Source organism: Meriones unguiculatus, chromosome 18, assembly GCF_030254825.1.
Source record: "Meriones unguiculatus strain TT.TT164.6M chromosome 18, Bangor_MerUng_6.1, whole genome shotgun sequence".
In the NCBI taxonomy this organism is placed as follows: Eukaryota; Metazoa; Chordata; class Mammalia; order Rodentia; family Muridae; genus Meriones; species Meriones unguiculatus.
In genome coordinates, this window is record NC_083365.1 from 66,559,624 (window position 1) to 66,575,045 (window position 15,422).

A 15,422-nucleotide genomic window follows, 5' to 3' on the forward strand; every position below is an offset into this window, starting at 1 on the left:
TGGATATACTATGGTATGCTCATACAAAAGAGCAGCACGCAGCAATGAGAATGAATGAACTAATACTAACACAGGTGAAACTCAAATGACCAAGAAATGAAACTAGATTATTAATAACAAGAGCAAATACTTGCTGAATAAACCTTTTTTGACAATACTTACATGTAAGATCAGTCTTATTTCTTATCTTTGTTTAACAGAAGTTGTATTCATAGTTACAAATAAGGATTTCCTGAAAACATATAAGGTACTTAAGAGAAGAAATTCTTTTCAGGTACCCTCGTGCACATTATAAAACCTCCCACATACTACTGATCTGTTCATGAACTAGGATGTTCTACTGTCTGTGGACAGACAGTGGGCAGCACTTTTTGAAAGATTCAGTTTTAATGAGCAGACATATTTATCTAAAACGGTTCCAATTGTACTATAACTTAATGGCTTTAGTTTTAAAATAAATCTAATTCAGACTAATATCCAAAGAAAGAGGAGATGATGGTAAAGAACAGGAAGAAGAAGAGGAAGAAGAAAAAAAGATGATGATGATGATGCTAAGGGGAGGAGAAGAAAATAAAATACTCACGTTAACTCTGAAAGCCTGTACAGTGTTATCCAGAAGAAGAATGTGGCAAACCACCTCTGTATGCTGTCTGTCTCGGGCCAACTCTGATGCTCGGACATTGTAGGTTCTGCCAGCTGGCAATCGGAAACGTGCGGTCATTACTGTCCACACAGGAGCTAGGTTTAAAGAACAAAAGTCACTACGTAAGAAAGAGTGGAAGACACGGTATAGCTTAAAAATCAATTAATATACATTTTAGATTAAAAAACTGACAGAAAAAGTTACAAATTTTGAAACATTAAGATTAAGAAAATTAGGTATAAAATAGATATATATTTAATTTATCTATGCTAAAATTATAAACCACTCTAAAGAACTTTATTTCAACTGTTCTACTGAAAAGATTTAAAGGGAAAAGGTTTGGGAAGTCATATTCCAATGCAAAGTATACGCAATATGATAGCTCAGCAAATTGGATGTTACTCACCAATGTATTTTCTAAAAATATTGTAGAATGACAACAGGGGAGAGGATTGTTTCACTTCAGTAACTCTATCTGCTCTTCTTATTTAAAAAATATGGTAGGATAGTAACAATAGCAAAGATTATTCAATTTCAGTTTCAACCAACTATTCCATCTTTTTTTTTTTTTTAATGGGGGAAGGGACGTGGCAGGGCCTTACTATAAACCCAGGTTGGCCTAGAACTCCTTCCTGCCTCAGCCTCCTAAACTGCTGGAATTACCGGAATGTATGATGTGCCTAGCTCTCTGCGATGTTCAAAGTTTTACGTAAGTACAGGGAAAAAAATAGATCACTTATTAAAAAAAAAAAAAAACAAAAAACAAAAAACAGACACCATACTGCTGTCAATAATAACTATTAAAAAAACAATACAATTATACTTTCAAAGTTCTGAAAGAAAATTATTCAGAACACTGAATTCTATTCCCAGAAAACTAACAATCATATTAGAGAAAAAAACAAGAACAGAACCATTTCAGGCATTCCACACAACTTCTACCTTAAAAACAATGTGATAAAGGAAACTAAAGAAGAAACACAGGCATTCGGGTTATTATTATTATTACTATTACTATTATTATTATTGTTTTAGGGGTTTTCGAGACAGGATTTCCCTGGGTAGCCCTGGCTGACCTGAACTCACTTTACAGAGCAAGGTGACCTCGCATTCAAGAGATCTACTTGACTCTGCCTCTCAAGTGCTGGGATTAAAGGCATGCACCATAAACAATAAATAGTAAGCTATACAAATAATCACTAAACAAATACTACTAGAAATACTAATAGAAACAGCTTTTCAAGTTTGTAGTATTCAGTAACTAGAGTTAATATCTCATAGATAAAGGCTGAAGGAAATATTAACATTATATTAAATATAAAGCTAAAATACAAGAAAAGAGTTTTAATTATGCCGACAAGGAGGGACCAACCAGATAAGATTCATCCGCTAAGACAGGAAACAAACAACAAAAAAGTTACCTCCAAGAAACTCAACACATCATAATATGGTAGCTAGAAAGTGTGAAAAAGGGAAAAGATCATGGAAACAACAAAAGAAGAAATGCTACATTGATATTAGATAACCTGACGTCACTTCAAAAAAATTAGTAAAGTGGGGAATCACACAGTGATAAAGAGTACACAAACAAAACAACAATCCACAGCCATAAAGTATATGAATCAAAATTTGAAAACTGAAATAAAAAAAAAAGACAAATCCAATATGAAGAACTCAAATCATTTCTCAAACACTGGTATAATTAAAAAAAGAAATATAGGAAAATATAATAATAACATCAACTACCAAGATCTAATGAGCATTTATAAAACACTTTGCCACTGCCAGCAGAACACATATTACTTTCAAATGTGTCTTGAACATTTACCATGATCCTGGGACACAAAACAAAACTAAATGTACTTAAGGAACTGAAATTATACAAAGTATGTTCCCTAAGAACTGGAGACTCAAACTAGAAATTAACAATAGAAAAATCTCCAAACACAAGAAAAGTAAATAGCACATATGGGACAAAGAAGAAATCTTAAGGGAAACCAAAAGATACACAGAACTCTAAAACTAAAAATACAATTTAGCAAAATTTGTGGGTGATAGATACAGCAGCACTAATAAAGGAAAGTTATAGGTTGCATATATATAATAGGAAAACGGGACATGCCTCAAACCAATAATCTAACCTCCTTAGTAACTCAGAAAGAGAAAAGCCTAATGAAACCACAGTAAACAATGGGGGAAAAATTTAAATATGTCTATACAAAGCTTCAAAAGAAAAAGAAAATCAATGGGACCCAGGGACCCAAAGCTGATCCTTTTAAAAGATCAATGAACCAAGATTAACAAAAGAAAAGGGAAAACTATTAACATTAGAAATGAAACAAGAGGGCACCATCTGGACCTTGTAGACATCAAAATAATATTGAAAATAATTTGCACTTGAGTGCAATAATTTGACACGTAAAGTGGTTCAATTAAAAAATTTTCTAAATTTTAAAAAGCACAAAATATCAGAACTTAATTAATATAAGGGACATTTTAAAATTTGAATTCAAAAATTTAAATGCCTATGGCATTTTCACACTCAGGTGGTTGACTATTTAAGGGACATTCAACACAATCTCGCAAGAAGCACACAAGGCAGCACTTCTCGTTCATTTCATTCTCCTGAAACTCCAGAGAAATATAGTTCATCAATGCATGAAAAAAAATGTATAAGACGGGTTTTATTTCTGACGTGGGGCAAGGCTTAAACAATACAACTGATCAATGTCATCTACCATATTAACTAAGGAAAAAAAAATCACATAAACTTGTCAATCAATGCAGAAAAGCATCTGACAAAATTTACCAAGCTTTTACAATAAAAATTCTCAAAAAGAATAGAAAGGGACCTTCTTCAACATGATTAAGGGCATCTACAAAAACAGTATATATGGTTATTATACTAATTAATTTAATGGTTAGAGCCTAAACATTTTTACCCTAAAATTGGGAACAAAGGAAATAATTCAGTGAAAGTGAGTGTAGTGAATGGTGGGGTAAATACAAAAAGAAATAAAACTAGCCATGTTTACAAATTAGGTGGTGAATATATAAAATACATGGAGTTAAATTTAAAATATAAGCTTAACTATAAAAAGCTGAACAAAAAAATAAAATGTACAAACACAGCAAAACATAACGTTATGTTAAAAACTACAAAAGATGAGCTGAAGAGATGCTCAGTGTAGTAAGGCCCCACCACACATGCTGAAGGGCTGTCACCTTACTGGGAGATGTGAATTTTAAATTATGTTTTCCACTGAATATTTCTGGAGGATGTATTTCTCTGTAAGTATTGTTGAACTTAGTGCATTTTACTCTTCAAACAAGAATTTTAGCTATTCATATCACATAGTCTGAAGATTGTTAGATGTATGTTTAAAATACAATTTTGAAAACTCTGAGAATACCTGTTTTATTGTCCTGGCATGTCAAAGAGTAACACGCCAGAAATTTAAAAACACCAAGAAATGTGGAAAGTTTTTCCAACTGTATGCTATAATTCTAAATAGTATCATTGCTGATGAATAAACATACTTTGTTTTCTTTTCCTTTCCTTTTTTTTGAAACAGGTTCTCACTGTTGCAGCTCTGGCTGGCCTATGCAGATGAAGATGGCCTTAAACTCATAGATATCTGCCTGCCTTTGCCTATGGAGTGGCGGGAATAAAGGTGTGGACCACTACACTGGCTTTTTGAACATATATACACATACACTTTTTTGATCCACTCTTTTGCTGTCACATCTAAGAGTACTTCATCAAACTGAGATGCTAAAGATTTTCTCACATTTTCTTCTAAAAATTTCAGCTTAGGTTCTATGCTTAAATCTGGTTCATATAGTACTTTTGAATATAAAATGAGGTAATGTGTAAGCAGACAGAGGCTCATTTGTTATTCTGTATATATATACAACTCTCTATCATTGTTAAGATGTCATCGCACTCCTTTTCTGGGGGTGGGAAGAGGTCAAAGAAGAACTTGCCACAGTACATGCTCTTCTTCGTGTAGATTCTGGTGAGTCTCATTCCCAACTCTGTAGCAGACCACCAGCTGTGGCCACCTTTTCCTATGGCCTCCATCTCTAGTGGATCATACTGATATGCCCTCTCCTAACTTCCTTCCCCTACTCACTGCTTTATCTCAGACCCCCAACTCCAGCAGGCATTCCCTGGGACTCCACAGGCTACTCTAACAAGGGAAGTAAGCAGAATAAGTACAGATCTTCACCTCTCCCACTGCTCCTCCAAATCCAATCCCAATCCCCCCCAAATCTCATCCATAGCAACCTTCTCAAGGTGACCTCTCTTTATTCTCTACCCTCATTCCAAGAAGACTAAATAAGCAGATGTTGGTAGAAAATTCTGCCTTCCTCCCTCCTAAGAACTCCTTCTGATCCCTAGTCTGACCCCATTTCTAAGTGTCAGCTCCCAATACCAAGAAACACATTTTACTTAGGACCCTCCAGTAGCCACACCTGGCATGATCCCAGAATATTACCAACACCTAGAATTACAATCTTCCCAAGCCCAGATGACTAGATGCCAGCATAAAAATAAAATCAATAACAGCCAGGACAATATGCCTCCATTAGAGCCCAGCAGCCAATAGCAGGCCCTGAGTATTCCAACATAGCTAAAGCACAAGAAAAAGACCTTAAAAGAGCCTTTATAAATATAATAAAGGTCTTTAAAGAGGAAATAAATAAATATTCCTTAAGAAAATCTATAAAAACATTAACAAAAAGTAAAAGGAAATGAATAAAACAATGCAAGACCTAAAAGTAGAAAGAGAAGAAAGAAAGAAAGAAAGAAAGAAAGAAAGAAAGAAAGAAAGAAAGAAAAGAAAAGACCAAACTGAGGGAAATTTGAACACAAAAAAATTTATAAACTTGAAAAGGAACCTCAAAGGCAAGCCTCACCAATAGAATGCAAGAGGTGGAAGTGAGAATCTAAGACGTTGAAAACATGATACAAGAAATGGATACCTCGGCCAAAGAAAAATTGTTAAATCTAAAACTGGCATAAAACATCCAGGAAATCTGGAACACTATGAAGAGACAAAATCTAAAAATAATAGGAGTAGAGGAAGGACAAGAAACCTGGGTCAAAGGCCTCCATTAGAACCCAGAAAATATTTTCAACAAAATCTTAGAAGAAAATTTCCCTAAAGAAAGAGATGCTTATCAAGGTACAAGAAGATTAGAGAACACCAAACAGAATGGACCAGAAAACAAAGTCCCCTCAGTACATAATAATCAAAACAGTAAACATACAGAAAAAAAGAATATTAAAAGCTCTAAGGGGAAAAGATCAAGTTGCATATAAAAGCAGACCTATTAGAATTACACCTGACTTCTCAATGGAGACTCAAAAAGCCAGAACAGACTGAACAGATTGTCTCTAAGAGCAGCCCAAACTACTATACCCACAGTCACATTCAATCACAATAGATGGAGAAAATAAGACATTCCATGATAAAACCAAATTTAAGCAACATCTATCTACAAATCAAGCCATACAGAAGATGCTAGATGGAAAATTCCAAACTAAAGAGGTTAACTAAGGGAATAAATAATCCCAGACCAGAAAATCAAAAGTGTGCACACAACACATACATACAAACACACCTCATCCAAACAAACAACCAAAATAATGAATCAAAAACACTACTCATTGATATCTTTCAGCATCAGTGGTCTCAACTGTCCAATAAAAAGACATAGACTAACAGAGTGGATGCAAAAACAGGATCCATCCTTCTGCTGCTTCCTTAACATCAAGAAATCAAGGATAGGCATTACCTCAGGGTAAAAGGACAGAAAAAAATATTCCAAGCAATGGAGCTAAGAGGCAAGCTGGTGTAAGCATTTTACTATCTCACACAACAGACTTCAAATCAAAACAAATCAGAAGATAGGGAAGGACACTACATACTCAAAGGGGGGGGACACCAAGAGGACATTTCAATTATTTTTTTGTTTGTTTGTTTTTGTTTTTCAAGACAGGGTTTCTCTGTGTAGCCTTGGCTGTCCTGGACTTGCTTTGAAGATCAGGCTGGCCTTGAACTCATAGAGATCCAGCTGCCTCTGCCTTCACCGAGAATGCAAAGATTACAGGCATGCACTACCGAGCCCGGCATACATTTCAGTTCTTAACATCTATGCACCAAACACAAAGTCATCTATGTTCATAAAAAAAAAAAAAAAAAAAAAAAACGAAAAACACTACTACTGCTTAAATACTGTATTGACACATGCAGTGATAGTGGCTGATAAGACTTCAATACCTGACTCTTACCAATAAACAGGTCATCCAGACAAAAACTAAATAGAAATGCTGGAGCTAGCTGACATATAAACTAACCGGACTTGACAGATATACAATGTACATTCCAACCAAATGAAAAAAGAATGTACCTTCTCAGTACCTCTAGGAACTTTCTCCAAAACTGACATCATCATACAAAGTAATCTCATCAGATACAAGGAAATTGATATAAGCCCTCTACATCTTATCTGACCCCTACCAATTAAAGCTGGATATCAACAACAGAATCAACAGAAAGCTAACCTGCATGGAAACTGAACTGAGCCAAGAGAGAAATTAATAATTAAAGACTTTCCAGAATTGATTGAAAATGAATACACAGCATACCCAAACTTATGGGACACAATGAAGATGATTCTAAGAGGCAAATTCATAGCACTAAGTGTCTACATAAAAATATTTGCGAGATCTCATACTAGCAACTTAACAGCACACCTGAAAGCTCTAGAACAAAAAGAACTCACCCAAAAGGAGTAATGGCAGGAAATAATCAAACTGAGGACTGAATAAATAAGAGAAATAAACAACTAAAAACAATACATAGAATCAAGCTGATATTTTAAGAAAACCTTAAGTAAGACTGACAAACCTTTATCCAAATTAACTAAAATGCAAAGAGAGATGATCCAAAATAACAAAATTAGAAATGAGAAGGGGGGCATAACAACAAACACCAAGGAACAATCATAAGGACATACACTAAACCTGAACTCTACTAAATTGGAAAATCTAAAAGAAATGGATAATTTCTCAACACATATTACTTACCAAAGTTAAATCAAGATTATACGAGCAATTTAAACAGACCTATAGCCCCTAGAGAAATAGAAACAGTTAGTAACAGTATTGCTACCAAAAAAAAAAAAAAAAGCCCAGGACCAGATTGTTTTAGCACAGAATTCTACCAGACTTTCAAAATAGCACTAATGTCAATAATGTCAATACTCAAGTTATTCCACAAAATAGAAATAAGAGCTGGGCAGTGGTGGCACACACTTTAATCTCAGCACGCAGGGAGGCAGAGGCAGGCAGATCTCTAGGAGTTCAAGGCCAACCTGGTCTACAGAGGGAGTTCTGTGAAGCCAGGGCTACACAGAGAAACCCGGTCTCAAAAAAAAAAGAAAGAAAGAAAAAGAAAAGATAGAGAGAAAGAGAGAGAGAGAAAGAGAGAAACAAAGAGAGAGAGAAAGAAAGAGAGAGAGAAAGAAAGAAAGAAAGAAAGAAAGAAAGAAAGAAAGAAAGAAAGAAAGAAAGAAAGAGGGAATTTTTCCCAATTAGTTTTTACTCGGCCACAATTATCCTGTTGCCCAAAACCCAAGAAAGAGAAGAAAGAGAATTACAGACTAATTTCCCTTATGAACATAGATACAAAGAGATTCAATAAAATGTTTGCAACCCAATCCAAGAACACATCAAAAAGATCCATGATCAAGTAGGCTTCATCCCAGAGATGCAGGGATTGTTCAACATACATAAATCAATAAATGTAATGCACCACAGAAACAGACTGAAAGACAAAAACAACATGATTATCTTATTAGATGCAGCAAAAGACTTTGACAATTCTAACATTCCTTCATGATAAAAGTCCTGTAGAGATTACACCTCACCATAATGAAGGCAGTTTACAGCAAGTCCCAACATCAACTGAAATGAAGAAAAACTTAAAGCAATTCCACTAAAATCAGGAACAAGACAAGACTATCCACTCTTCTCCATACCTATTCAATATAGTACTTTCTAAAGTCTTAGCTATAGCAATAAGACAACTGAAGGGATCAAGGGGATACAAACTGGAAAGGAAGAAATCAAGTATCTGTATTTGAAGCTAATATAACAGTATACAAAAGTGAGCCTAAAAATTCTACCAGAAAAGAAACTAGTCACAAAACTCACAAAAATCAGCATCCCTCCTCTATGCAAATAGTCTGAGAAAGAAATCATGAAAGACAACACCTTTCACAATTGCCTCAAATAATATAAAATATCTTGGGGTAATTCTACTCAAGCAAGTGAAAAACTCATATGATAAAAACTTCAAGTCATAAAGAAAGAAACTGAAGATATCAGAAGATCAAAAGATTTCCCATGCTCATGAATTGGTAGGATTAACACAGTAAAGTGGCCATCCTACCAAAAGCAATCTATAGATTCAACACAATTCTCATCAAAATTCCAACACAATTCCTCACAAATCTACAGAGGTTATGTATACAATAATGAACTAGGGAATACAAATAGGAAAGGCAAATAGAATAGACAATTAAGGATGGGGGTACTGAAATGGGAGGATCAAGTGGTGAGTGGCAGGGGAAGAGAAGAGAAAGCCAAGGGAGGAAACACGGGACAGACAGCTAAAATTAAGGGCTATCTGAGGAAGATGGAAACACAATCCAGGACAGCTTAAACAATCCTGAATAATAAAACTATAGAAAGTATCACTATCCCATATTTTAAGTTGTACTACAGAGCTATCTATAGTAATAAAAACTGCAAGGTATTGGCACAAAAACTAACATGTTGACCAATGGAATTAAATTTAATAAAAGAGAGTAAAATGACAAAGAGAAAGAGAGAGAGGAGAGGGCAACAAGCTGGCAATTGAGAAAGCTATAGAAACATTCTTGCAACCACTGGATCAGAAAAGTAAGATCATGAAGCTCCCTCAAAGTCCCAATTTCTGGAGAAACCACTATTTAACCATCCTAACAGATCCCTAAAAACTACTACTTGCATAGCATGCTTATTTTATCTATGAACCTGACTGTTACAACCTTTTATCCAAAACACTTTCTGAAAAATTACCAGTAGTGATTATCCAATAACATAACAGCCAGAAGTATCAGTAACTACTAGAAGTAGAAAAGAAGATGACCAAACCAAACACAGTGCAAACTGAAGATTATCCGTAAGAGATTGTAAAGTTCCTCACATATTCCTGGAAATCTAGAAATATCACAGGGGCCGAACTATGTTTATCTTAGTGCAAAACCAACCAGCAGGCTAAGACTAGAAGAATCTAATTTATTATACTCAATACGCTATATCCAATATAATCAAAAGCATATATCAAAAGTTTGCCATTGACGCCATATTGATGTTAGTTTTACTTAGGCATCAAAGTCATAAAAGCAATGCAAGAAGATAAACAAGAAGTAAAAGTATCTCCATTTGCAGATAACATGAGCTTACATAGATAAAAGCCTAACATTTCACATACAAAAAGGACAATTTGAGCAATGTATAGTATACAAACTCAACTCAACAAAATTAGCTGTTATTTCATATCTGTAATTTTTCTGTTGTAAGTCATAAAGTAAATATCTGATATGCAACGCCCAAAGGGGTCCAAACCCACAAGTTAAGAACCACTGACTTATATAAAGTAAATAGTATAATGGAAAACAGAAAGAAGTAGCCAGGCAGTGGTAGTGTGCACCTTTAATCATAGCACTCAGGAGGCTGGAGGTAGATCGCTATGAGTTTGAGGCCAGCCTCGTCTACAGAGTGAGTTCCAGGACAGCCAGGGCTACAGAGAAACTGTCTTAAAAAAAACAAAATGGCAAACAACAAAAAAAAAAAGAGAGAGGAATGAAAAAAAGAAAGAGGAATGAAAGTTACCTGATATGCCTTTAAAAATGAAAAGCATTCTGGAGATGGGAGGTACTAATAATTCTACAATGAAACAGAAGCACATACTATCACAAAACTGTGCACTTAAAACTGGTTTAGCTAAGCAGGGTTTGGTGGTACACACCTTTAATCCTAGCACTTGGGAGGCAGAGGTTTGTGGATCTCTGTGAGTTGGAGTCCAGCCTCTACAAATCGAGGCCAGATAGCCAGGACTACATAGAAAAACCCTGTCTCAAAAAACAAACAAACAGCAAAAACTTTAAGCTGAGGCTTGGTGACACATACCTGTAATCCCAGTACTCAGGGAGGCAGAGGTACAGACAGCAGATCTCTGTGAATTCAAGGCCAGCCTGGTCTACAAATTGAGTCCATGACAGCCAAGGTTTTTGAGAAATCCTATCTCAAAAAAAAAAAAAAGGAAAGAAAAAAGAAAAAAAATGGTTTAGATAGTAAAATACTACATGTATTTTACCACAATGAAGAATAACTTTCTAAATGTTAATATATGAAAGAATGATCTGTTTTTGCAGTTAAATTTTTAATTTACTATATTTTTTAATTTAAACTGTAGTATTAATTTTCATCATTTATGACCTAATCTTTTATTGTAAATAAATGTTTGGTTAGAGTTCTTAAAAAAAAAAAAAACATATTTCCAAACTGGGCAGATTTCAAAAAGAAAAATTTATAAAAATGTAAAGCCACCCAGTTAGTTTAGGGAGAGGGAATTCTCGATTTATCATGAACATGCCAGTAGAAGAAGAATAAAAAACAAAACTCACCAGGCAACCTCTTTAGAGTGACACTGTCTTTAAACCCGGCGTTTATATAAACAACCAACAAGGTTTATATAAGGTTTATAAACCCTGTGTTTAAAGACAATGATGTGGCATCCCTGATTCACATTATGATGCCCAGAGAAGACAGTGAGTGACCTGAAGCCCAACTACTTCCTTAAGAATCATTCAGCTTTTGGATGATTACCCAAAATGCTTCATTGTGGTGCAGACAATGTGGGCTTGAAGCAGATGCAGCAGATCTGCGAGGAAAGATGATGATGCCAATGAGCAAGAACACCATGATGCACAAAGCTGTGCAGGTACACCTGGAAAAAAACCAGCTCTGAAGAAATTGCTACCTCATATACAGGGGAATATGGACTTGAGGACCTCACTCAGATTAGAGACATGCTGCTGGCTAATAAGGTGCCAGCTGCCACCCATGCTAGTACCATTGCCCCAAGTGAGGTAACTGTGCCAGCCCAGACCACTGCTCTGGGCTGGAAAAGACCTCTCTCTTCAGGCTTTAAGCATCACTGCTGAAACTCTGAGTGATATGCAGCTGAAAAAAAAATGGAGACAAAGTAGGAGCCAGTGAGGCCATACTGCTCAACCTGCTGAACATCTCCTGCTTCTTCTTTGGGCTGAGCATCCAACACATGTTTGACAATGGCAGCCTTTACAACCAGGAAATGCCTGACATCGCAGAACTGACTCTGCGCTCTCACCTCCTAGAAGGTGTCTGAATGTTGCCAGTGTTTGTCTTCAGACTGGTTACCTGACTGTTGTCTCAGTACCACACTCTGCCATCAATGGATACAAGCAGGTTCTGGATTTATAGAGACTGGCCTACAGGGTCCCACTTGCTAAAAAGGTCCAGGCCTTCTTGGCTGGTCCATCTGCATTTTGGCTGCTGCTCTTAGGGCTGCCACCAGCACTGCTGCTGCTCCTGCTGCCCCCCCCCCCCCCCCGCCGCCGCTGCTGCTGCTACTACTGTTGCCCCAGCCAAGGAAAATCTGAAGGAATCGGATGAGAATATGGGATTTGGTTTCTGACTAATCCCCTCAAAGCAACCAACTCAGGCAGTTTAATTTGAGAAGCATGGAAATAAAGGCTTAGTTCTCTCTCTCAAAAAAAGGGGGGGAGGAGGGGAGGGGAGTGAAAAACCAATGCAAGGCAAACAAAATGAAACTTAACACTGTTTAACATCTCATACTAATTCCAAATACAAACTTATGCTAGCCTAAGAATAGACTTCTCCACAATTGATTGAACAGTGTTCTACCCCTAGGGGGCAGCATGCTACCTTTTGTTTATTTTTTGGATTTTTGGATTTTTGGTTTTTTTGTATTTTGTTACCCCCAACCCAGAGACAGGGTTTCTCTGTGTAGCCTTGCCTGTCCTAGACTTGCTTTGTAGACCAGGTTGGCCTTGAACTCACAGAGAGTGCAGTAACTCACTCCAGTGCAGTGCAGTGTGGTACCTCGCACATGCTACTTTTACAACTTCAGTACCTAAAGTATGAACTGGGCGTGATAGTCCAAGCCTCTAATCCCCACACATGGGACACAGAGGCAGAACTAGAAATGCTAGGTTATCCTGGACTACAAAGCCAGCTGAAGGCCAGCCTGAGTTACATGATAGACTGTCAAACAAATAAATACACATTTAAATTAAGATCCAATAGTCTTTAACAGTTTCTTCTACTTACATCCATTGAGCTTTAAAACCAGAGGTGGAAGGTTTATATAGTATGCATACCTACTCCTGTCAACATTTTTATAAATGGTACACAGAGAGATAATTAACTTTATTTCTAAAGATGAAGAAAGAGGCTAACAGAGGGGCCATAACCCTGACAACATTACATTGCTAGAAAGTATGACATTCAGTGGTCCAAGCACTAAAGGCTGAAATCAATCTATCAGACCCTAAAGAGTAATTTGTTTAATTAATCAATTAAACAACTTGTGGTCTAAGAATTATTCAAAGCATGGCATCTACTATAGCTCATATATTAGCTAAGGCAATAGAAAGTACTTTAAAGTACTTGGAGGGGTTAGGGATAAAGTTTGCCTAGTATGTAGAAGATTGTTTAATTGCCAGTATTGAAGAAAATGCCTTATGACTTCTAAGATCATAAGAGGCTTTACCTTCTATCTGATTTTCTTAGAATACTCATTCTAAGGACACTTCTCTCAAAACTCAGCTTTGTCCCCCTCCTTTGGCCATAATGGAGAGTTCATAAACAAGGGCTCCAATTTATAGCCTCAGCTGAGCCTCTGCTTGAGTCATTAGACACATGAACAGGCATGCCTGGAAATGGATTCTCCAGCACCCAAGCATTCTGACTCCTAGATATTCCTACACCAGTATGCATAAATTGTAGAAAACAGCAATCACTCCTGGGCCCTGTTACATTAGAGTTCCTCACACAGAGAATCTACAAATAATAAAATGGTGATTGCTTCATGTCACTAAGTACTGACACAGCTTGTTAGATACCAATAATAACTAGAGTAGATCCTGTCTATCTCTTCGTTCTTAAAAACAGTGGTAGTGCTATCTCTTAGTTTTTATCTCTTTGCAAACTTGCAGCCCACAAGCATACCTGGCCAAGGGTAGTTATGAATGAACTGCCCAACACAAAACTGTAAACTTAGGTGGCACAGATACTGTCTGAGTGCCATACGGATCTGTACATCCATATGGCCTGAAGTTTGTTTGGGGATCCCCATTCACACTGTGCTACTAAGGCCTGTGCCCCACTGTGGATTTTGTGGATTTCGCAGTGGCCTAAGATGTTGCTTCTACTAGTGTTCACTAAGTTGGCAGCTAGTCTCAGTAAAGAGAACATCTCCTTGGCTGCAACGGTTTGCTCCAGGCCATGGTTCTCACACACAAATATGAAAAACAAAACAACCAACAACAACAACAACAAAAAAAAAAAAAACCTGTAAACTTACTTAAAACATTGAAGGTTTGCTTTTTTGGTGTTTTTTGCTTATGTGTGTGTGTGTGTGTGTGTGTGTGTGAACTTATGTACAGTTTTCAAGCATGTACTTTGCAGATGAGAACACTGTTAAAATGCCAAAAGGTTGGGCATGATGGCTTAGAAGGATTAGGTGACTGGACCAAGAATATACAAGCAAAATTGGGACAAGCATTTGAATATAGATCTACTTAATCACAAATCACTTCTACTTCTTCAAGCTAAAATAATTGTTTTTCTGTCACCCAAGGAAGAATCTAAATTACCTGAAAAGGAGACACCACTGGTTTCCAAAACATCTGTTTGCTCCATTGCATAATCTCAATACTACTAAAAAACTGAAAGTATTTCTGTTCATGTATTAAGAAGTTAGCCTAAATGCAGTGGCATACATATTTAACCCTAGTGCATGGAAGGCAGAAGCAAGTGTATTTCTGAGTTCAAGGACAGTCTAAAGAACATACTGAGTTTCAGGACAGCCAGGTTAGCCAAGATTTCACAGTGAGACTCTGTCTCAATTAAAAAAAAAAAATCAAGATAAGAATTCACTGCTCCTATGTGTGTTTAGTTTAGTTTAGTTTAGGTTTTTTTTTTAAGGGGGAGTTGATTACAGGGAAGCTGACAATCAATATTAGAGTTTTACTTTTGTAAATTGCCCCCCCATCTCTCAAAACAACAAAAACTTCCTAAATTGACTTCCTAAGTCACCACAACAGAAAAATGTTTTTGTTGCAAAATGATGTTGCAAAAATAGATGCAAATGAATGAGCAAGGCAGCAAAAACAGGGCATTCATTACACCAATTATTAACTCTGAAAATAAGAAAAGGGTTTTTAAAGCAACAGCAGAGGTCATTCCTTTTTTTTAAACACAGCAACATTAAGTATGCTTGAAAAGGCACTGAGGAATACCCTAACTTTTAACACCCTCAGCTTCCATTTTTCTAATGCTATCTATGATTTCTTCCTCTGTTAAAGGAAAAGAATATTTTGTGATCTGTAATTTTTATTGACCTTTATAATGACCACTCCATATATGACTAAA

At 36.3% G+C, this 15,422-nt stretch overlaps 1 protein-coding gene across 3 annotated transcripts in view; it reads right to left on the reverse strand.

Moving 5' to 3' along the window:
- The window catches only part of Ptpn4 (protein tyrosine phosphatase non-receptor type 4), a 144,846-nt gene that overhangs the window by 115,973 nt on the left and 13,451 nt on the right, over positions 1-15,422 (reverse strand). For all 3 annotated transcript variants that reach the window (XM_021633250.2, XM_021633249.2, XM_021633248.2), the window contains exon 2: positions 584-738. In XM_021633250.2, the coding sequence (XP_021488925.1) occupies positions 584-721 (138 nt within the window). In that variant the 5' untranslated portion in view covers positions 722-738. The remainder of the gene's footprint in view (positions 1-583; positions 739-15,422) is intronic.